This window comes from Micropterus salmoides, unplaced genomic scaffold (genome assembly GCF_014851395.1).
Source record: "Micropterus salmoides isolate LMB-PRFRI ecotype aquatic unplaced genomic scaffold, ASM1485139v1 Ms_hic_scaffold_5, whole genome shotgun sequence".
In the NCBI taxonomy this organism is placed as follows: domain Eukaryota; kingdom Metazoa; phylum Chordata; class Actinopteri; order Centrarchiformes; family Centrarchidae; genus Micropterus; species Micropterus salmoides.
In genome coordinates, this window is record NW_024044237.1 from 8351130 (window position 1) to 8374681 (window position 23552).

At 39.5% G+C, this 23552-nt stretch overlaps 1 protein-coding gene across 4 annotated transcripts; it reads right to left on the reverse strand.

Annotated features, from left to right (window-relative positions):
• Nucleotides 1–715: 715 nt before the first annotated feature.
• Nucleotides 716–20169, reverse strand: LOC119889088 (long-chain-fatty-acid--CoA ligase 1-like). Of its 4 annotated transcripts, none has more exons than XM_038699954.1 (21): nucleotides 20151–20169; nucleotides 10338–10724; nucleotides 9455–9569; nucleotides 9110–9174; nucleotides 8401–8502; nucleotides 7808–7907; nucleotides 7520–7695; nucleotides 7031–7063; nucleotides 6864–6915; nucleotides 6052–6125; nucleotides 5084–5161; nucleotides 4801–4935; nucleotides 4500–4634; nucleotides 3515–3610; nucleotides 3198–3270; nucleotides 2967–3055; nucleotides 2754–2870; nucleotides 2059–2202; nucleotides 1752–1856; nucleotides 1297–1368; nucleotides 716–1119 (listed from the first exon to the last, which is right to left on the reverse strand). In XM_038699954.1, the coding sequence occupies exons 2-21, from the start codon at nucleotides 10530–10532 to the stop codon at nucleotides 979–981; spliced, it is 2097 nt and encodes a 698-aa protein (XP_038555882.1). In that variant the 5' UTR covers nucleotides 10533–10724; nucleotides 20151–20169; the 3' UTR covers nucleotides 716–978. The 4 variants fall into 4 exon arrangements, with proteins under 4 accessions (XP_038555882.1, XP_038555879.1, XP_038555880.1 ...); XM_038699951.1 differs by lacking the exon at nucleotides 20151–20169 and adding an exon at nucleotides 19979–20132; XM_038699952.1 differs by lacking the exon at nucleotides 20151–20169 and adding an exon at nucleotides 15307–15447.
• Between the last annotated feature and the right edge of the window lie 3383 nt (nucleotides 20170–23552).

Below are 23552 nucleotides of genomic sequence, written 5' to 3' on the forward strand. Positions count from 1 at the left end.
CTGAATTGATAGTTCAAACAATTATAGCAAGACCAAAGTTTATCTCCATGAAATTAAAATTATAAACATTCGAGAGGATTTCATTTATCACCTACTATAATAATTGAGGACTGATTCCTTCAACAAACTTTCCTTCCTGTTACTCTCATAAATAAATTAAAATGTGACACAGCTTCCATATGTCCCAAATGTTCTTTAGTACCTGAATTCCTTGTGTAAAACTAGTCTGTAATTGGACTTTAATTGGACCCAAGCTTATTCATGAAAAGATTTAAGGACCCAATAGAAAAAATCCTGTTCTCCATTGTGGATTGCGGATTTTTCTACTGAAACTCAAGAAACATCTGACAAAATAAACTCAAAGACACTTAAACATTGAAGTTGTGGTGTATGAAGCTGTTCGGCTCCTGACCATTGGTGAACTTGTTTTGGTGGTCTGAGTCTTCCCTCTTTATCCTTAAAGTTAAGAAGTTGTGTGCGTATGTGAGTGTAAGAGGTACTGTGTGTGGTTCTTGACATTAAAGTCCTGAGATATCTGATGCTATAGAGCTGCACTTTGAGATTTCCCTTTACAATGCCCATAATGGAGTTAATATCACAAAACGATTAGAATCAAAACATCATCAACAACATTTGTATTGTACATAGCATGGGCAAAACTACTTCATCAATAGACACATTGATTTTAAAAATACAATCAACTCTGGACCCTCACAGGTTTTGTGTTTGGTGCCATAGATCATATCAGGCACTGATTTTGTTCTAAATGCTCTGAATCAAGTTCCATTAAAATCTACATGACCTCCTGTTCCTGTTATTTCTAGTGTGGCCAGGAGGACTAAACAGTCTGATGATCTTTTTGGTCTGAGAAGACCCCTTCATTTCCTTCCCCATGTCTCTGCCTCCTCCTTTTTTCTTCATCTGAAACACATTTGGAAGGGCTCTTGTGTTCTTTCTTTTTACTCTCCTCCTCTCCTTCTATATTTTGATCCCAGCGTACAGCTCGTCTATCTGGGATCTGAAGTGCTGTCGTATTTCGTTCCTCTTGGACTTCAGTGTTGGCGTGAGCAGGCTGTTCTCGATTGAGAACAGCTCGGTGTGGATGTAGATTGCCTTCACCTAAAGGACACACACACACACACGTTGGCAGGTTGTGTTAGAGAGGATAATAATGTTTCTCTTCCAGGATCAGCATCTCCTGCCTGAAAAAAAGTTTGTAACACTACTAGGTCTACAGAGCTAGATATTAAACATAGATGTTTCAAATCTTTGCTGAATAATAAGCGAGTGTTGTACCTGCTCGAAGGACTTGAGGCCTCCTTCTTTGCCCAATCGCACTATGTCCTCCAAGATAGCTGCCTTGACTTCCTGTACAGACAAAATGAGAGGTACCTCAGAATAACAAGCTCTATTGGTTAACAGTTGGTACATGGTCTATGTTTTTTATAACATTAAATAGGTGTTTGGACTAACTCACTATTTTTTCTGACATGTCAAAATTCTCACCGTAGCAACACAGTATATTCTAAAAAACATTATTCCAAGGTAGTCTGTGTACAGTCATTTTGTGCACACACACCTTACAATACAGTGCAATCCAATACAACACCACCACAAACTACCACCTAAAAAAATTGCCATAGAGTTTAATTGTTATCTTTCTGACATGGTCTTAGTTAAAAATGTAGTTCAATAAAATTTCACAAAGTAGTATTAGTAGTAAAGTATTAAAAGTATTATAAAAGTATTACCGCTCTGCCACATAGTTCCTGGTAGCTGCCCTCCAGTCTCAAGTTCCTCTTGGTCCAGCCAGGCAAGAAATCAGGGTCAGGAACCACCACAGCTACCAGACATGCCTGGAGATAAACACAATACATTCAGAATGACTGAACAGCTGCATTATAGTGTAGTTAGGTTTTTGTTTCATAATGCACCAATCCCACTGATTGACACACTCAAATTCCACTAAAGGGAACAGAGGTCAAAAGGAGCCAGGAGTAACTTTAAGGGCCTGGCATTGTGCTCAATGGCTCAAACCACAAAATATCCTCTGCCTACCTGCAGACTGTCCCCGTGCACAAAGATCTGTGCCACTGCTTCACTCCTCAAGTAGATATTCTCTATCTTTTCAGGAGCAATGTACTCCCCCTGTGCCAGCTTAAAGATGTGCTTCTTCCTGTCCACAATCTTCAGCGTGCCATTCTGCAAACACAGAATTGTACACAGAATGATCTTTTGTCCACATATTCATGAAACGCATACAGGCTGACAGAGATCCAGAGTAGGGATGAAACGATTACCGGTTTAACGGTAAACCATGGTAACCGGGTACGGTTAACCGCGCTATTTTTGGGCTCATTGCAGTTACTATTACTGTCTTCTAAAGACTTAAGTAATTGTCCACAGGATCATTGTATTACCTATAAAATATAAAATCTTGATAATGCACACTTTGATGATTTTTATTTGTTTACAAAAGCTATTTGCTGTTATTTTATTTTTTATGCAAACAAAATGGCAATTGTATTTGTAGTTTTCAAAGTAAAACTTGTTGAAATGGTTTCATTGTGTGTATCAGTACACTGTTATAATTTTGGTCACTATAATCGCAATTTGAAATTTTTATACCGTTTCATCCCTAATCCAGAGTTTTATCTAGCTAAGTGTGATTTGGTTGAAATGAACAAAGTGAGGTTGATAAAAAAAAAATAACAACGTGTGAAGTTGAATCCAAACAACAGAAGCTAACCTACCGGAAGCCATTTTCCAATGTCTCCAGTGTGAAGCCATCCATCTGCATCAATAGCGTCCTTAGTCTTCTCGGGGTCCTTCAGATAGCCCTGGAACACGTTAGGACCACTCACACACACCTGGACACAAACACAGTTATGAATGGCATACATGATTAGAAACATGTTTAAAAAAAAGAGTTTCTGTGACAGTGTTTGTTTGTCTTTGTGTTTCACCTCTCCCTCCCCGTTTTCAGCCAGGTAGTTCATCTCAGGCACATCCACTAGTTTAATTGAGTTACAGGGCAGAGGAGCGCCAACATGACCTGTTGACATGAGGTCAAGTTAAGTTCTTGTAAATCAGCCAGTTCATCACTTTTACAAGGCTAAATGCCATGAATTACTAAGAAATTGTTTTTTTCCGGTTAATTACAATTAGTTAAGTCAAGTAGTTTTGTTATTTGTTACCTGCACTACAGTCCCCAGGCACGGTCATGGTGCATCCAGCAGTACACTCTGTTTGTCCATAGCCTTCATAGAACTGAGACAGAGAAAAGAAAGTATTACTCACAATTCTCATCTACTACTCCTTCTACTACAAACACTGGATTATGCAATGTAGATCTGATTGGGAACAGAGAATGTGGATGAGGAAATGTCACAGAGAATGTGGATGAGGAAATGTCACAATCACAGATCAGATGGTGGCATTTCTACACATTACCTACTGGTGTACATTGATAACTCCAGTAAAAGGTGGTGGAACATGAGCGTGTTTGTCTTACCTGACAGCCTATTGCAGCTCTGAGGAAGGTGAGGACCCTCGGAGAGATGGGGGCAGCTCCTGTTATCATGAGACGCACACGACCTCCAAGGCTGGCCTGTAGATGGCAGCACATTACATACAATACTTGACAGCTCAGTTAGATTATATAAATAATTAAAAATATATTTGCCTAATAGTGTCTAATCCCTCCTGCTTCATCATTAAGACTGTTGGAGGATGATACTTTCCTGTATGTATTTTCCTGCGAGGATGTTAACCTGTGCAGGCCTTTAACAGGCACTAGGAGCCCTAGGAGTTAAGCATGTGGCTGCAAACGTTACATGTCTTTACACAATGTTTGTATTGAAACCAAGTATTGAGTACTGAATTTAGAGTAAATAACAAAATAAAAATGCTTTTCAAGAACCAACTAACCCACTGTCTATTAAATTCAGACATTATGTACACTTTAAAACTACACAAATCATGTATAAGGTGAAAAACAAATTACAACCTAAAAGTAGCCAAGAGCTGTTTAAAATGAGGGGACTGTGTTTCTTTGAGGGGTGAATTTATTTGGCTGTTGTAGTGAGGAACTGAAAATGTGTGGCAAACTTACATAAAATAATTTCAAAGACAGCTTTTTAAAGGTCTCATCCGAATAAGTACTGTAGGGCCAATGAAGTCTGAAGTTACTTTTGAACTTAAACAGGTAGTGTTTTGTAAAACAAAAACAAATAAATAAACTTCTTCTTTATTCTTGGGGTCAGTTCACAATTTGTTTATTGCATATCACACTGTCTTCTAACGGGTCTTTGTAGTCGTTTTCTGACACTTTTTATCTTTTGACACACTTTCCAACAAGAAATGTTAACAGCCACTTCCAACAGAGGTTCTGGACCAGGGGCCCCTTTACCCCTTGGCCCCCTGTGCCTGTGCCCGGTGGGTCCGTTCAGTAAAACCTCCATGTGTAGCACTCAACCAACTGTACTGGCTCTGTGTACCTGGACCTTCCGGAAGATGAGTCGATCCCAGATACTGTCTGTCCTCACGATGCCCTTCATCATCTCTGCCTCCTTCCTCCTGTAGGCAAATCCCAGCAGCCAGCGCTTCAGAGAGGTGTTGGCCTGCCCAAAGATCTACAGAGGCACACACACACCCACATGAAGGCTCATTTATGCTGCATTCATCAGCACGGGCATCTTGACCATTAACCAGTTATAAGTGACGTTAATATGAGCAGCGGCAGAGAGTCTCTTGGCTAATACTCCTGTTTATAAGGCTGTCATCATCGTGCCCACCCACCTTATCATACATCCTGTTCAGGAGTCGGGGTACCACAGGGAACACAGTCGGTTTCAATGTGTTGAGGTCATCTGAGAGCCAACGAATATCTCCCTGGAAATAGCCAATCCTGGCTCCCTGCACGAGCATCACTCCCTGTCAGAAAGATACAGAAGGGAAACGTTAACAGGTCACCATAACTGCTCAGTGTGTAATGAAAGAGAGGCTGACACACAGGGTGTGCAGGACTATTGATCTGCCTTTAACAAAGGGTGACTATGGGAACTAAGGAAACATACAATACCTGCACTACTCTCTCAAACATATGAGCCAAGGGCAGGAAGGAAATATGGACATCACTGGGACACAATGGACAGGAAACCTAAAACAGGCGCACACACAGACAGGGACGCACAGATATACAAACACACACCAATGACCACAACCCAGACAAACAGACAGGAAGGGAACACAGTCAGTGTTAATGTTTATACCTCTACCACCCTCTCAAACATGTGAGCGAGGGGCAGAAAAGACAGCATAACATCTTCTGAGGTGGTCTGAGCGTAAGACTGGAGAGAAGAGGAAAGACTTAATCACAGTCCCCCCCCCCCTCTTCAAACAAATGCAGATAAAGTTTTAGCATTTTATTAGTATTTCTTCCTCTTCAAATATGGTGGTACTTCTGGATCCATCGTTTGTTTATTACTGCAAATATGTTCGAGTTTAATAGACACAAAGAAGTTTATCACCAACAATAAATGTTCAACTGTCTCTCACTTTGATTAATCAGAAACAATTATCAACGTGTTAATTAGGTCTCCCCGGTGTCAGCACCTCAGTGGCTTAAAGCGTTTGCTTAGCCTCTTCAACAAGGTTATAATATGGCAGAATTAAAGACACACTGAAATAAAAAATAAGCTCTACACCACACTTAACTCGTGGGTCGTAGAAGCTAGTACAGCAGTATCAAAGCAGGAGCTGTGTGTTTGTGTGTATCAGTTGACAAAAATAGATTTCCAAAAGAGGGTTGAGGTTTTTATTTATTCATTTCTCCCTCATCATCCACTTCCTGACCTAACAACACAAAAGAGGAAGGAGGAGAAAGGAGGAACTAGAGAAGAAGAGGAGGCTAGAGGAGGATAGAGAGGGGGGGGAAGGGGAGGAGAAACCTGAGAAGGAAGTCGTCCTTTGATTTAAATCCTTCTAAAGACGCTCTAACTGTGGTTCCACTGTGACTTTAACAGTTCAAGTATTACATCAGTGCCTCACCTCTGTCATTTTGATGAAGGCGGAGCAGTTGGACACAATATTCCCATGTGTTAACATAGCTCCCTTTGGGTTTCCTGAAAGTACAAACACACACACTTTAAAGCCTTTTAACTTGTTTAACCCAAAAATCTACTGATCGACTCCAGACTGTCCAGAACTCAGCTGCCAGGCTTTTTACCAGAACAAAGAAATATGACCACATTACTCCTGTTTTAGCTTCATTACACTGGCTCCCAGTGTGTTTTAGAATTGACTTTAAAATTCTATTGATCACTTTTAAAGCTCTTCATTTATATAAATATATACAATTATATTTCTGACCTTTTAGTCCCATACGCGTACCTTGAGATCCTCGGGCAGAGGTCTGCTGTCTGTTCCAGAGTCTCGACTGAAAACTAAAGGGGACAGAGCGTTTTCTGTCAGGGCCCCGAGGATCTGGAACAGCCTGCCCGAGGAAATCAGGTCAGCTGAGTCAGTGAACTCCTTTAAGTCCCTTCTTAAAACATACTTTTATAGGAGAGCCTTTCCCGATCTTATTTTATTTTTATTTAACTTTATTTTATTTTTATATATTCTATATTTATTTTAAACGTGTATTCTAGTCTTATAAATGTTTTCTTGTTTTTAGCATGTAACTGTTTTTATGTGTTTTATTGTTTTTACACTTGTGAAAACACGTTGTAACTGGTTTTTGAAGCGCTCTATAAATAAAGATTATTATTATTATTAAAGTTTTAAAATATATATGTAGTATATACTTCAGATACTCATGGAAAGTATATTGGGTTCAATTTACTGTGTGTGGGCGTCACCTGTTGTTCCGCTGGTGAAGCAGATGACAGCCATGTCCTCAGGTCGCGGAGGCTGGTGGGATGGGAGTCAATAGTCAAATAGGGCAACATGACACACACTGTATGAACATGAACACTATTGTATTGTATTGAGTGACTGGTGAGAGGTAATTAAACCATTTACTCACCACTGGTAGACGATGGTTGGCCTTTCCGATAGCCTACGCAAAAGAAAAGCACATTAATAAAGTCACTGTGGATTAAATGACAAGAAAGCAAATAACAACACAAAAAACACACACACAAAACAAAAAATTCCTCAGTGCAATAAAGGAACTCTAAATACAAAATAAGACTAGAATGAAGACAAGAAATGAAATAAATTTACATGACAACAAAGCAATAAATCAAAAGGAAGTACAAACAAATCAAGGTGTCAAATGAGGAAAGACACAACAGCAAGATAAAACAAAAAACAATGCAGACACAGAAAAAGGTTAAGGAGAAATAAGCAAACAAGAACGAAAGAATAACATGCAAAAAAGAGAAAAAGGCAAAGCTTGTTAAGCAAACAACACAGAATGTTGACAGAACTAAACATAAAAAAAGAAAAAAGTCGAAGAACTGATTAAGGAATAAAAGAAAGACGGAGGTGAGGACAAAAGCTTGCGGCCGACCTCCATATCCTGCAGGCTGAGAATGTGGATTCCAGCCTGTTGCCCCCTGTTGACCAGTTCGGCACTGGGGGACTCCATTAGAACGATGATTTTCACAGAGTGTTCCCTGTCCTTGACACAGGCCAGTACCAGGTTGGCTTTTTCTATCACGTCACACACTATAGTCGAGATGGACGCTGCAGAAACAACATCCAAACAAATGTAGACAAATCGAATAAGTCGTAGTTCTCCACCAACAGAAACGCCGGCATGTTAAAGTGTTTGAGTTATGTTGCTGCTGTGGTTTACCTTGGTCTATAATGTAGGCGATGGCTTCTGTTCCCAGTGTGTCGTACAGAGGGACTGACACCAGAGAATAGGTGTAACATGCCAGCTCACTGATGGTCCACTACACACACACACACACACACACACACATTATAAGCTTATCCATTTACTCTGTAAAATTGTAGACTGTATATAAACTCCTGTGCTGATCAGGTTAATGTCATTATTCATGTCATTTTTGACAATAGAAAAAAAGGTCTATCTGAGTTGACAGACACTCTGTTTAACATTTAAATTAAATAACTGAGAATCACTAAAGCTCTAACCCCTTGGCTTTCTTGCTGTGGTTTCACTCTATTTACTGGCTACATGTATTAGTCCAACAAGCCATTTAATGTTATTTTCAGAGTAAGCTGGGCTACCCAGAAGACAAAAACTAATAAAACATTTTATGCACCTGTTTGTCTGCAGGTTTTCAACACGTGATTGGGACATTATGAGCCGTAGTAATGTCAAACAAAAATGTTGGTAGTAAAAACTGAAAGACGTTAATATTAATGGATTTTGGCATTCCAAGTATATTTCTTTGTTAGTTGGGCACTTTGTGTCTGTACCTCGGGTCTGTTCTGAGAGAAGATGCCAATGTGGGAGTTGGTGGTCTTGGAGTGTCCTTTGTGAAGAAATGCTGAACCCAAATTCTCTGCTCGCTCCTTTACCTAAGACACACACACACACACACACACACACAGAGTTATACTGTAGAGAATAATGCAATTGAATGACGTCACTTCTGACAAACTGTACCCCACTCTCCCTTTAACACCAGTCACGTTCTGAAATCTAAAGCATAACCCAATGTATTTTTCTATTTCATTAATTTATTAAAATTCCATCTAAACAAACACATTACTGTCTAAAATAACCATGTATCTTAGACTGTACTCCGCATGGAATAAAGAAATTGTACATGACTTTTCTTTGTTTAGATATTCGCATTATATATCAGCCACTGGCCTCCCTGCTCTCTAAATATCGGCCTCTGAAAAAAACATTTAAGTTAACCACTACTGAATATCTTGGGTTGTGGACAAAACTGGTGAAATACACCTTTTATTATCAAAGGCAAGGTGAAACACAGTTCTTTAAATATGCTACTTTAGAAACATAAAGACATGGACAACCCACAGAGGTCCTATTTGTCTCACCTTGCCGCCGGCTTTACCAACACCACCACCTGTTTATGCCTTGTGAAACCTTTAGCTCTACTGCTGTCAAGCTGTGGGCCGTGTTTTTATGTGGTGAGCTGCTCACTGCGACTCTTACCTCTCTGTAGGAAATCCATTCATAGGGCTGTTTTGGTTTCCTGGAGCCCAGACAGGGACCGTTATCTTATAGATGAAAGGAAAGAGAGTGGGGAGAGAGAGTCAAAGACAAAAAAGAGAATTTTGGTTACACTTACTTATCAAATACTGTACATACTAAACCTTGCTACCCTGTATGCAGTATGCGGCTGCTGACAAACAACACACCTGTTCTTTCTTTGAAAAAAGATGCTGTGATGTGTGAAGTAAAGTACAGGGTAAAAGCAATAACAAGGCTGACGAGTAACTCTACAACTAAAGATACATATGCTCTCAATCATATGATATGAATGTATTTGTGACTTACTGGAGACTCTGGCCCCTCTGAGGAAGAACTCATACAATGTTCTGGCATCATCGTAGCAATGTGTCAAGTGACAGTCTCCATTCAGCAGAACTGATCGGCGTGCCAACTCTCCGCCCTGACAAAAGAAGCAAATGTGGCTTCGACAAACACTTTCCTAATGAGTTCATGTCTCAATAGCTAGTTTCAAGTCTTCTTCAATACAGCATGATGTTCATTTTGTAAATTATGGTCCCATTTAGAGTAAAATAATAATAATAATGCATTACATTCATATAGCGCTTAATCATGGAAACTCAAAGTGCTTCACAGAGAAGGGGGGGACGGGCGACTCACCTCATAGACTACAAAGCAGGGAATGCTTTAGGGTGTGACTACCTTGTGGCTGAGAAGTCACAACCACCACAACCTGTCGATCAGGACAGAGGCGACTCGTATCCACTGCATTGTGTACATTTAACCAGCGCCATTGAAAAAGCTTATTTAACTAGCCTTTGACAGTTTGTTTTCAGTTCATGAAAATGTCTTGTTCAGTGTTTGTTTGTACAATAACACACTCTAAGGAGTCAGCTTAATAATTTTTCAGGTAAGTCCATTTTTGTTTTAAGCCATTTTTTTGCTGGCCAAAATTAGCATCACAGTCAACAGTGATCCGTGAATTATGGATGCACAGTGATGGATGAAATTTACATTCAGCATTACCAGCAAACTGAATTTGGAGGACCAAATTCATGGCTATGTCATCCCTCGCTCCTCCCCAGCTCAACCCTCTTGTCTGAATATGGCCAATTGTAGTTCCAAAAAACTAAGATGGCAACGGCCAAAATGCCAAACTGAGGTGTCAAAATGATAGTCCACAATATTACAGTCTGTGCCTCAAACTTACCGGAACCTCAACTGACTGCGTGTCGGGGTCGCAGACTGGTGGGAGGGCCTTGGGTCGTGTTGCCAGGTAGAAGGTTGTCGCAGCAGCCATGGCCCCCATGCTGACCAACACGGGGGTGGAGACATTCCTGATGTACTGGCTGACGTCATCCAGCTCTGGAAACCTGAGCTTCTGCAAGAACTCCTGGCTCAGCATGATGCTGCCGGCAAGGTCAAAGGCGAGTGTGTGTTTGTGAAAAGTGTTTGTGCGTGTCAGTGGAGTGGTAAACTTGCGTGAGTGTGGGCGTTAGATGAACGTGGGGCTGAAACAGTGCCAGTAGAGTTGATGTTAAGAGTGTGTGTGTGTTACAGGAAGGAGTGTGTGGAGGGATGCGGACCAGGAGGGGATCTAGAGAAAGCAGGAGAAAACAACTTCACAATTATAACTTCTAATTACAAAACATATGTACACTTGTGTCCTGTGTATTCAGGAATGAGCAGAGCTACACCGGGACCCCGTGGTTAATAGTATTTCCAAGTCATGTTAAGTCACTTTATTTATTAATCACATTTAACAACCAAAGTTAAACAAAGTTGTGTGCTAAAAAAAACACACCAATCAAATAAAAACATATAACAATAAATAACGTGAAAAATGCATACAAAAAACATTAAACAGACAGCATGAGTGTCCCTAAACAGACTCGGACGCCAACAGTTAAAAATATCTTTTAAGCCGGTACCTTATAATTATAGGAAGTTTATTTCACAGTCTTGCGGCTACATCCAAAAAGGCACAATCACCCTTTGTTTTCATCTGACTGTAAAATGGCTAAAAGGAACTGGTCTGATGATCTAAGGGCCTACGGGAGTGACGCAACATCTGAAATATGCAATGGAGCCAAACCATGTAATGCCTTAAAAACAATTAGCAGCACCTTAAAATTAACTCTATATTTGACTGGTTCCCAGTGAAGAGAGGCCAGTATCAGGGAGATGTGGTCCCTCTTCCTTGTACCAGTCAACAATCTAGCAGTTACATTCTGAACAAGTCGCATGCATGATAATGGTGAGTTACAGATTCCAGAGCACAAAGACTTACAATAATCAATATGGGACGTTATAAGTGCACGTTAAACAATCTCCAAGTCCTCGACAAAGAAACAAGCTTTTCAACTTTCGACTAGCATATACAAGAAGAATAAAAAACCCAGAATCGAATCTTGAGGTAATCCACATGTGATTGCTGCCGACGAGGAGGAAATATTTCCAATACTAACCGGGGAAAGTTCTATCTTTATAAAAAGGAGTTGAACCACTGTAGAGCAACACCCTGGATACCAATCCCTTGCTGGAGGCGATCCAGGGAGGATGTCATTATTAACACTGTCAAAAACAGCGCTAAAGTCAAGCAAGAGGAAAACAGAACAATTTCCAGAATGAACGAACAGCAACAAATCATTCAGCAGTGCTGTCTCTGAGTTATGGTGAACTCTGAAACCGGACTGAAAGTTGTCCAACACATTATTATTAGTTAAAAATGAAAAGAGCTGAGAAAGAACAGCCTACTCCAGTATTTTGGACATAAATGATTATTTAGTAATGGGCCTAAAATGATTAAAATCTATAGGGTGTAGACTGGGCTTTTTATTAAGAGGCTGAACCACAGCATGTTTAAAACCGGATAGAACAGTGCCATTTATGAGAGAGCTAGCCTATTTATTATAGACAAAAGACCGCTTTCAAAAGATGTGAAGGAAGAGTGTATGTAGGGGCAAAAGTAGGCTTCATGTGTGAGACTATAAAACATCTCTGACTATATCCATCCATGAAAATGGAACAATATCTGTTTGAACATCAGCATGCTAATATGCTGACTACGACAATGCTAACATGCCGATGTTTAGCATGTGCTTAATCACTTAGTTTAGCCTATTGCTAGCTGCGTGCTAAAACCTGCTTATTAGCACTAAACACAGTACAGGTGTAGCTTTAGTGAATGGCATTAGTTAGCAGGCATTTGACCATAAACCAAAGTATTGGCAAAATGGAATTTTGACTTGCTGGTGGTGCTATATAAAAAATCATGAATGGTGTCATGAATGTTTGCAGCAAATTTCACAGCAAAACATAAAATAGTTATCAAGAAATTCCACTCTGACCCACAAAAGTCAACCTGCTAGTGGCACCACGAGAAAGGTCACCAAAGCCAGTACTCATCTTCTGCGACCATGAATGTAAGTAGCAAATTTCACAGCAAACCATTCAATAGTTTGAGATATTTCAGCCAGGAACAAAGCGCTGGAACGCTAACAAGGGCCTCTTGTTAAAGTAGTCCGAAAAGCAAGGACAAAAATGCATAAATCTGTCATGTGAAATAACCAAAACTGTTCTAACTTTGGCAGAACATGTTGTGTTCATGTAGGACCCCAACTCTCAACTCTCAGTTCTGGACAGGAACCACCAAGGATCAAAATGGGAACTCAAGTTTGCTGAGTGGACTGGAGTCGCACTTAAGCCACACATACAGAGACTTAACTTGAGACTCATCCTTTAAAGACTGGTGAACAATATTAATTTTATTTTTTGGCGCATTTCCACTAAGTAAATATCTGAAAAGCTAAACAGCAATCCCTCCCTTATTATCACGCCTTTCCTTACGCCACATCGTGATTGTAAATCTGCAGCAACAACGCCATCATGAGCACACTTGCAGCTGCTGTGCCATTCTTCAATACGTTTGGCTATAATAACTTCACACAAAGCCCAAAGAAAAGGATCTCTAAATGCAACTCTTGTTGTATCTAAAGTAAAGGATGCTGGATCAACCACATTTTTACAGGCACCTGAAAACACACCCAGACAGGTGAGTCACCTGAACGGTTGGTAAACATGTAAATCGAGCTCAGCATCAGCTATCGAACGTTAGCTTGCTAGCAGTTCTGTAGCAAAGGGAGCATAGATTGATTACATTTGGCATTTGCTGATTATTTTGTTTTGTTGGACGGTGGGGCTTTGTTATGAGCAGTAGGTGGGGCTGTCTACTGCGCTGAAGGGCTGGAGGAGGTCCTATGCTACACAGATCCCTTCATGATGTCAAGAAGGGAGGCAAATTCAAAGCGTGTGCTTGCCCACACATTTACTGAAAGACTGAGCAGGAGAAAAACAGAGAGGATGGTTTATTCCCTCATAGTTTGGGGGTCTTTAAACACACCGGGGGCACACATTTAGGTTGGAAAGGCATGAAAAAGTATATTTTCTATATTTAAAGGAAATTAGCCATTTGTTGGAGATCCAATGTAATAACGCAATATGGTTGTATGCCTATACTGTAGCTGTATGTTCATGTTACAAGGCAAAATAAGTCAGTTAATAACATTAAAAGGAAAGCTTTCATTGTCTGCTTTTTCATATTGCACTTCAATAGCCTATTTAAAGCGATTCATAGACCAATAAATGCTGATACAGTATGCTAATAGATCAAATAAAAATACAGAACATGCTTTCTTTCATTACTTGACACGCAGTTTTTAAAATTCATTCTTCACTCAAGGTTAACCACCAGCAAAACGGTGTTTCTACAGCCTACTCAAAGACAAAACTTGGCTGGATGTTAAGCACAGAGACCTCCGGCACTTTGTAGTGCTGCTTCTACTGCAGAATAATAGCGGCTCATATTGTAGTGCAATTAGATCATATAACATCTAGCAGATTCTCTCTGGAGATGTTCAGCAGGTGAGGATAGTTCCCATGGTAAGTGTGTGTTTGTGTTTAATGAGTGGGGAATAACACAGTCCTCAGTGCTGTAACCGTTGTGTCTCTCTCTCTCACACACACACACACACACACGAGGTGATAGACTAGAAGAACTGTTTAAGAATTAAGAAAAACAGATTAGAAACAGAGTCTGACAGAATCAGGGGCAGGTCCACCTCCATGGAAACCTTGAGGATGAAGAGAATGACCTTAGGCCCAGATTCCAAGTTAACAATCCAAACTGAGGGACAACAATGATCATATCAAGACCAAGTGGTACTGACGGTGTTGATTTGACAGAGAACCTTAGAAAATCAGATCAATCAATCATCCATTAGCAAATGGATCTCACAGCCACAAGGCATCACTGCTCTTTTACTATCATTCCCCACTTTGTTGGAATGAAAAAACAAAGATGATGATAAACATTTTGATGTGAAAAGCTTGGAGGGCCCAATTAAAGTCTCATCTACCTTCTTGGTTTACATAAAAGTATAATTGTTAACAAAGATATAGCTTCATAAAGGGAGGATTTTGGTGCAAAACGTAATGCAACATCTGTGGTCTACGATCCTAGCATTTAAGTCAGCCTATGTGACTTTTGCATAGCAGCAGCCACTGTGGCCAGTGACAATTATGAGATCATGATACATGCTAAAATGTAGTGTAGAGAGTCATATCTCTAGTAAACCGACTTAGTTATTTCTGTTATAAGCTATAAAGTTGGCTAACATTACAAAACATTAGCCACCAGACCAAGTATGACTGTTGCAGCAAAAGTGTACCGCACTGGACAAGTCCTGTTTTAAGTTCTTTTATTTTTTCATATTGCAATTTTTGTAATCATAATATACTCCCCTTAAAATACTCCTGTCTAATATCTTGGATTGTTTCCAACTTGCTTTTAAAAAGTTGGAATTAAAAAAACAACATAACTTATAGCTGCTGTATTTCATGGCACATAATTTAAGACTTTTCCTGACGTTTGCAAATTAGCCTATAGAATTGAATTCAGAAGAATCATCACAGTCAGAGTGGTATTTGTTTGAATGCAAGTGCCACACAAACCTTCTTCCGTCACTGAGGATAACTGCAAGTTTACCGACCAGAAACACTGCCAACATCTAAGCTGGAAAAACCTGTACAATAACTGCACACAAACCGATGACAAGATGGCCATGTTGTCTCCACCTTCTTTCTACTTTCTATTCCTATTGAATTTCTTCTCCACTCACCTGTAACAGAAAGCAGCCAGGTCAGGTTTTCAGCTGAACATCCAATCAAAGCAACCCTGGGAATGCTGTTGTTAGTGCTGCTACAGCAACCGCCAAACTCAGCTTCAATGAGAAGGATGCGCTGATATACTTCTGGCACAGATTCTTTTACCAGGTGATTTGTAACCTTAGATTATCTACCAATCAAAGGTCGGACCGGCTCCAGGAAGGGCTCTGATTGGCTGGTTGTGGCAAGACAGCCGGTCTGGCTCAAGGTCGGTCTGACTCAAAGACTTGTAAACAATCAATGAACTTATCCACAGACAAGATCACTGAAGTAGTACAGGCTGGGGGACCAAATCCCTGTTTATTCTAATTGCTCTCTCAAAATACAATCAAATATGTTTAAAACCACAAAACTCCATCAACACACCCCTTTGTCTTACACATCGGTACCATCTGGCTTACTGTAGATTCTATTATTCTATTAGACATGAACAGAAATGTGACATCCCTAAGTGCCTTGCAAAAGCAAACACGTTCAAGCAGTTGCTCAGCCTCTTCACCTTTCCCCCAGTGGCCTATGACCTCTGTGTAGTCAGCTGAGATGATTAGACAGAGTGTGATAAATCTCAAAGGAAAAACTGCAGAATACAGAGGAAGCTGGGCTGTTGACTCAGTGGCATATTTGGTGTTTCTTTTATATTGGGTCTGTGTTAACAAGACTCCACTGAATAATTGTTTGAGCCATTACATGTCTTTAAAAATACTGAACAATACCCATTACAATTTTCTCAGTCCTAAGGCAGCGTCTTGAAATTTTTTGTTTTATCTAACAGTCCAAAACCTTAAGATATTCAGTTTATTGAAGGAAAAAAAGCAGCAATCCTCACAATCAAGAAGCTAGAACGAGCATTTTTGGCTTGATAAATGACTTAAACAATAATTAAATAAGTAGCAATTAATTATCTCTCAATTGACAAATCAGTTATTCAACTAATTATTTCAGCTCTGACGACATTAGCATGTAAAATCGCATTAAGATTTTGGAAAACATCTGATGTGTCCAATTGGAAAATGGCTGCATTTGTGTAACAGATCCACTCCATGAAAAATCAAAAAAACAAACTACCGCACACTGATATGACTTACTACTTTATTTGTGAGCAACGCGTTTCGCCCATTGCTTCTTCAGGCTCACATAGTGAAATTACGAAAGTACTTACAGGTGTGTTAAGTAGATCCTGTGCAGGTCATGTGACCAGCACAATCCATGCATTACATGACCCCCACAAAAACAACATCTTATACAAAGTGCCATGATATAAACGGCAAGATAACTAATTATATATATATACACATATACATACATACATACATACACACACACACACACACACACACACACACACACACACACACACACACACACACACACACACCATTTAAACAAAATTAAACATAGAACAAGACCTTATAAATATCATAAGGACAAATAGCCTGACATTCCTACCTTTAGCCTATATCCCTGGAGGGGAGGGGAGGGTATTCAGTATCGTAACTTTCTCTGAAGGAAAAAAAACACCTCAGAGATAGATATAATAATCAACATGACAGGAATGGGCTCAAATCTAGTGTCTCATTCAGTCCATGAGGTTCAATTGTGTTCAATTCATGAATCCAAAAAGCTTCTCTTCTCAAAAGTTGGTTGATCATGTTACCCCCTCTTGGATTAGGACTCAATCTTTCAATGCCAATGAATTTAAGAGAAGTTGCCGAACCATGGTTTTTCTCTCTATAATGTCTAGCAATGGCATAATCCATGTTCCCATTTCTAATGGCCGCCTTATGCTCTGCCACTCTCACTTTGAGATTCCGTTTAGTTTGGCCCACATACATTAAGCCACATGGACATTTCAAAACATAGACAACATGGGTAGACAGACAATTAATAAATTCTTTTATGTTGTATTTCTTTCCTGAATGTGAATGATTAATTGGAGTATCCTAGAATGTGACCCGAATTTGAATCATTTAGCAGTGTCCAGACATCGTTTTTGCTTCAGTAGAGGCAGAAATATCAGACATTTGGTTGTCAGTTCCACGTATAAAGAACCCACTCAAACTAATTGGCTTTAATTACAGCTTTATGGGAACTACAGGTGTGGCAAAAGTGCACATTGTTCAAACACATTTGACATTAAAACATCTAATCATCCACATTCAGGAAAGAAATACAACATTAAAAAAAGTACTTTTTTTACTATAATTTCACTATGTGAGCCTGAAGAAGCAATGGGCGAAACGCGTTGCTCACAAATAAAGTGGTAAGTCAGATCAGTGTGCGGTACTTTGTTTTTTGATTTTTCATAGACTTATCCTGCTATCTACCAGCACCTCATTGTTGTTGCTGTGCTCAGGGAATTTTTTGTTTTATAGATACATTCCAATTTATTATTTTTTCTCTATCAAAGGCATTTTACTTTTGTTTCTTAAGACTCTGGTATCACACGCATATCTCAGCTCAATCAGTTGGTGTTGGCAAGCCTTAACTTGACCAGCTGAGTGAGAGATAAAGGAAAAACTAAGATTACATTTACTGTTCCACTCACTTTATGCAAGATTGAATTATCGACCAGGCAAAAAGGGGTTGACTGTGTCTACAGCATGATAAAAACTGAAAGGAGATCATCTAGTGTTAACATCTTTAATATTTCCGTTCCAATAATTCCAGCAGAGGAATACTGCTTGGTGATTTGTGAGTGTGTGTGCAATGGAACAGCGAGCATTTCTCTTTTATTTTGTATCTTGATAGATAGATATTTACATATTTGTATGATCTGAACAATGTTCTGAATAAACTTTGGCATTACTGTATCTCAATATGGTTTTTTAATCCAAAACATAATTGTGGAAAATATGTACTTTTTGAGGTGCTTTAATTGAGATTTCCCATTTTATGCTACTTTATACTTCTCCAACACTTTATCTCACTGAGAAATATTGTACTTTTTATTCCACTACATTTATTCAATAGCTCCAGTAACTTTTCAGATTTAGACTTAACAATAAAACACATGATCAATGTATAAAATACTATGCATTGTTAAAAAATATACATCAAAAGGTTCCTAGCCAACCCTTACAAAATATCAGTAAACAAACAGTGTCTGCTAGGGGCCCTTATCAGGTTTCAGATAAGAGCTGTCAGCAGCTGCACCAAAGAGAGACTTTCAGTCTGAACTGCTCAGATGGTTTCAATAAACGATTGTTTGAGGCGCAAAGACCTTAAATTATCCAGCAATTTACAAAAAAAGAAAAAGGCCAGAGAAAAGTCCAAACAACTAATGCAAATCTGTGTAGAATTTATTTTTTCTTCTGTCCTCTGCCGTTAATTATCTCACCAAACCCAAATTTGTCTTGTGACCCTTCTCGGAGGGTCCAACCCCCTAGATCAGGAACCACTGGACCTATGTGTATAAAGTAGTTAGAACTAGCTCCACCCCAACCAGCTGAATGTTCTATTTAACAGTCCAATGATGTAATAGATTACATGATATCAGTTAGATACTAGTACAGCACTTGAAATTGAAGCATTTTCCTGATAACTCTTGCTTTGTGTGTTTTTACTCAAGTATGATTTTGTATGTATTGGTACTTTTACTCCAGTAAAGGATCTGAATAATGCAAGTACCACATTCAATAAAATACTTTGAACTCCCCCATGTGGGCTTATGCAAACGCCACGTTACCACATCCAAGTACACTACAAAAGAGCTTCAACTCTTATATTACCATTGTTGCAAAAAATAGCTCATACATCACTCACTCAAGCTCGATAAGCTCAAGTGGGGAGGCAGCTGGAATAAAGCGGATCACGTGCTTAACAGCAACAACAGGCTTGCCATAGATGCATGGCTTGAGTAGCCCCCACAGAAAGACAGAAAGGGGGCAGGGCTGGACAAGAGCCGTTAAGGAACAGGGGGGGGGGGGTCATTGACATCAGCCAATCAGAGACAAGTCACCTTTCACCTCAAAAGCTGCAGTGTCCCACGGATCTCCACCACAGGCATCCTTCACAGTGTCTGTCCACCTGCCCGATATTTGCCGTACACAATCACTCTGCAGATTATTTATTCTACTTAATTATCGAAGTCACAGCATTAACGCATACCACCCCACACACAAACAATTCAGCCACCACAATGCAATTCTAGGAGACACTGGTCGTTAATCAACAACACTTTATAATCGTTAGACTTTAAACTTAACTGACCTCAATGCGGCATTAATAAGCAGAAACGTTATAACAACACATCACAGAGAAAGTAAAGCAAACTCCATTCAAAAAACACTTGCATTAAAGCTCAAGTTTTTAAAAAGGGGGAGACAAATCGATAATCCTTTAGATTTGACTGGAGCCACTTTTACGAACAGCCAGTCACCCCGAGCAGCACTTTAACCTTTTATCACTTAAATGGCAACTATTATCTACAAGTGGTTAACAGTGCAGAGTCCGCGGTGTGAATTATTGTAGTGAAAGATGACTGTGTGCATGAGAAACCTTAACGAACTGAAGGATGCACACAAGAACAAGCCATACGATGTTAACGCCGGATTTAAAAAGTGCGTAACGTTAGGACAAAACGATTAACTCTCGCCTATTCATATTTTTCCATTAACAATAACTTACCATTAAACTGCCAGATACTTCAATAGAGTTCGGCGGACCTTTTATTTCAGTAACGTTACCACTGTACGTAATTCATTTCTACATTTTTAGCACGTGTTATAACAATGACTAAACAAACTACTGTTTGGTTCCATATGAAACCAACAACTAACTTATTTAAAGTACTTCCCACCTCTCGGCGGCAGATCTCCCCGGCTTCTTATTTTTGACCACGCGCACCTTATTGTGGTGGTCTTAAAATGTGCAACTTCCGGACAAACGTTTCAAAATAAAATCCGTTCTATTCACACAAGTTTCTTAGAACTACACGATGCTAGAGCCAAATAGTAAAATAGTGTACGTGCATAAAACATTTCATTGGGAAAAGATTTTGAAGTAAAACTAAAATGCAACTGTAGTCTTCAACGATTTTATTTTATATATATATATTTACACCTCATTTTGAAAGCAAACTTGCCTGATTTCCGGTCATAATCATCATAATCATCTTTGTCAGCTATGTGTACACATACGAGCAATTTCACTCAGGATTGTACATTGTTCACGATGTGCTTACTTACAATCACACACAGGCTACAGTATAAAGAACTACGACGGAGTATTAGGGCCACATTAAGAAAAAAAATTGAGGATTGAAGATTTTTTATTTATTTTGCATTTCGAGAATAAAGTCGAAATGTCGAGAATAAAGTCAGCATGTCGAGGAAAAAACTTGACATTTCAAGAATCAAGACGGGTTTACCCAGAGCCTACTTCCACAAAATGCCTCATGTTTATGATCTCGTAAATTATACTTTAGAATCGGTTTTAATAACAAGGAAATTCTTTCTCTTTTAGCGCATAAACAACATACGAGTCAAGCCAGGCCATGGTGTGATAGGAGGTTGCCCTATTTTGATGTACACACTTCCAGAGATGTATGGTGCTGAGGACAATCTTAAGACAGTTGACATGGAGGAATTTGCCCTTTGTAAGGAGGAGTGCACCCCCAAAAGCCAATACCCATGTGATGAAACCGTATTTGATCACTGCTGTCTTCTGATGCAGGAAAAAGGATGGGATGCGCCCAGAGATGCGTTTTCCGCTGCTGAACTATACACCTTATTGAGAACTGAAATAGGCCTACTGCTAAATATCTGAGGGGTGGACAACTCTCTGCAGTAAGGTGGATCATTGGATCCTATGATAGGCTACTATGTAGGCCACACAGTGAAAGCATAATTTCCTCTAAATGGGCCTGATGTAGACCTGCACTTATGCAGTACACATGTGGTGCCAAGACCATCTTGGCCAACTTTGTAGTGATTATACACAGTGATCAGCACTTTCTTGTCACGTGCGCACTTGACTGTACAGCCTTTATGCAGCATGTGTGATGGACTCATGCAAGGAGTTTGAATGGCAGCTCATGAGTATCCTCACTTTCACAACATTTTGATTTTTACCAAACTACTCTATAACATTGTCTGTAACAATGGGCGTAATGTGTTATATCTAACATTAAAGGTTTTGTTGTATCAGGGATAACAATATGTACGTCATTTCTCACCAAATTAATCAGGTGCTAAACTAATTACTGCATTAACCAGTTAAACTTAAATGTTTCACTAGGAATGCTGTAAAGGTGCTTGACACTTCTGAATCTTACCCTTTAACTTAATGAATAGTTAAACACCATACGCAATGAAATAGGTAAACTTTTAATATCAAATTATGAACATGCCTTGGTCTATTTTTGGGGGTATAGAAACTGCACCCACAGAACACTCACATAACAAGTAAACTCAGATGTGTTTTTCAATTTCTTTTTGTTTGACATCTTGTGTCTTATCCTGTAAAACAAACATCAAACAAGCATGCTTTAACATGTACTATGCCTGTAGAGGTTTTATAAAATAAAATAAAAAATATTAAATCACAAGAAAACATTTGCACAACCAGTTCAAGTTCCCTTTTGTTGTGAAATAATTATGGCATGACTATGAAGGGCCTGTGTGCATGAAGAGCTGCAACCATAAAATGCAATGTCACTACCTACTTGTTGTAATAAACCCCAGCTTAAGCTTACTCAAACTGTCAATACACAAAGACAAATATTCTTTTATTGTTAACCTAGAATATAGTTTTTGAAAACTGTACTTGAATTGTCCTTATACAAACAGAGACAGAATTAGGGAATAAAGTCAAAGACATTTGCAAAAAACAACAAGAGCCCTTACTTACTTACTTACTAAATGCAGAAAACCTGAAGACAAACTGCACCTATAAAAGGCTTTCAAAGTCAAAATAGCAGCTTTTTGTGTCAATCCTTTTAGAAACCTTGGCTTGGCAACAGTATGGGCACAATCGTGTTTAAAAGGCCACATATTGTGCTACACAATGTTCATCACCCAGACGTTGCTCTCAAGGACTTCATTGAATTCAGCACGAAAGTCAGGGAAATTTTCATAGCAGTCAGGTAGCTGTAGGAACATTCCACATGTCCGTCCAATTGGACGTCTTGTGAAATCAGTCATTTCTGTAAATTCAACAGTGATGGTGTCTCACACAATCAAATCAGACCCTGTGCAGAATCTCAGAAACTTCCCGAGTTTTTCTTCATCCAGTTCCCTGATATACCTTCTGAGCTGATGATGTTCGACCTTTTTTTGCTTTGCCCTCATATCCGCTGGGAACTTCAACAGCCTTAACACCTTCTTAGATGTGGGTTTAAGGTCAGCATAAATCTTTGTCAGCTTCTCATAATTCAGACTGATCTGTGATTGGGTGATCTCCCTCCAACAATAAATAATGAACATTGGCTTTTGAACAAGTTCTTTTTGGGAAATTTCCATCAGAATTACTGGAAGGGTGTCTGCTGAGGCTTTTCTTCTACATTCATAGTTATCGAGGACCTCCAACAGGTCATCAGGATCAACCGAGGAGAAATCTTGTGAAGCTTGCCTGAGGAGCTCTCGTTCTTGGCGGCTTACAAACTGAAGAAAGGCTTCTGTCAGATCACTGTACACTGCTCCAAATAACATCTCCTCAACAAAAGGAGGTGCAAGCTTGATAGGAAGGTAGTGGCAGTCTTTGTATCCTCTCAGTAAAATTCTGCCGATAGCTTTCCAAGTGTCAGCCTTGAAATCATGTCTGATGAAGGGTACTTTCATTGTTGTCCGGAGTGTGCAACGGTCATAGAATTCTTGCCAAAATGCACTGAAGACATCTCTCAGAAACCCTCACCCGCTACCAGCTTCCTCAGAATTATCTGGGAGTAATCGTGTCACTGCCAGTGGTCTGGTCAGAGTCTCGGGATCAGAAAATGCTTGAATCATGTCACTGAAACAATTAGCATGATTTATAGTAATCAGTTTTGTTTGGCGCTGTCAGGTGTGTCAGGCTGATAAATCAGTGTGTCATCTTAATCAAATTCTGCCTCTGTGTGTGTGCCAGATGTAATTTCAGGGTCAGAGATATATTGGTCATCTCCTAGTGTTACTTCTTGAAGAACAACTGCATCCTCCTGCAATATCTCTGGTAAAATAAAATGGATCTCTGAGACCACTGGGTCATCTGTGATGACTGTGTGATT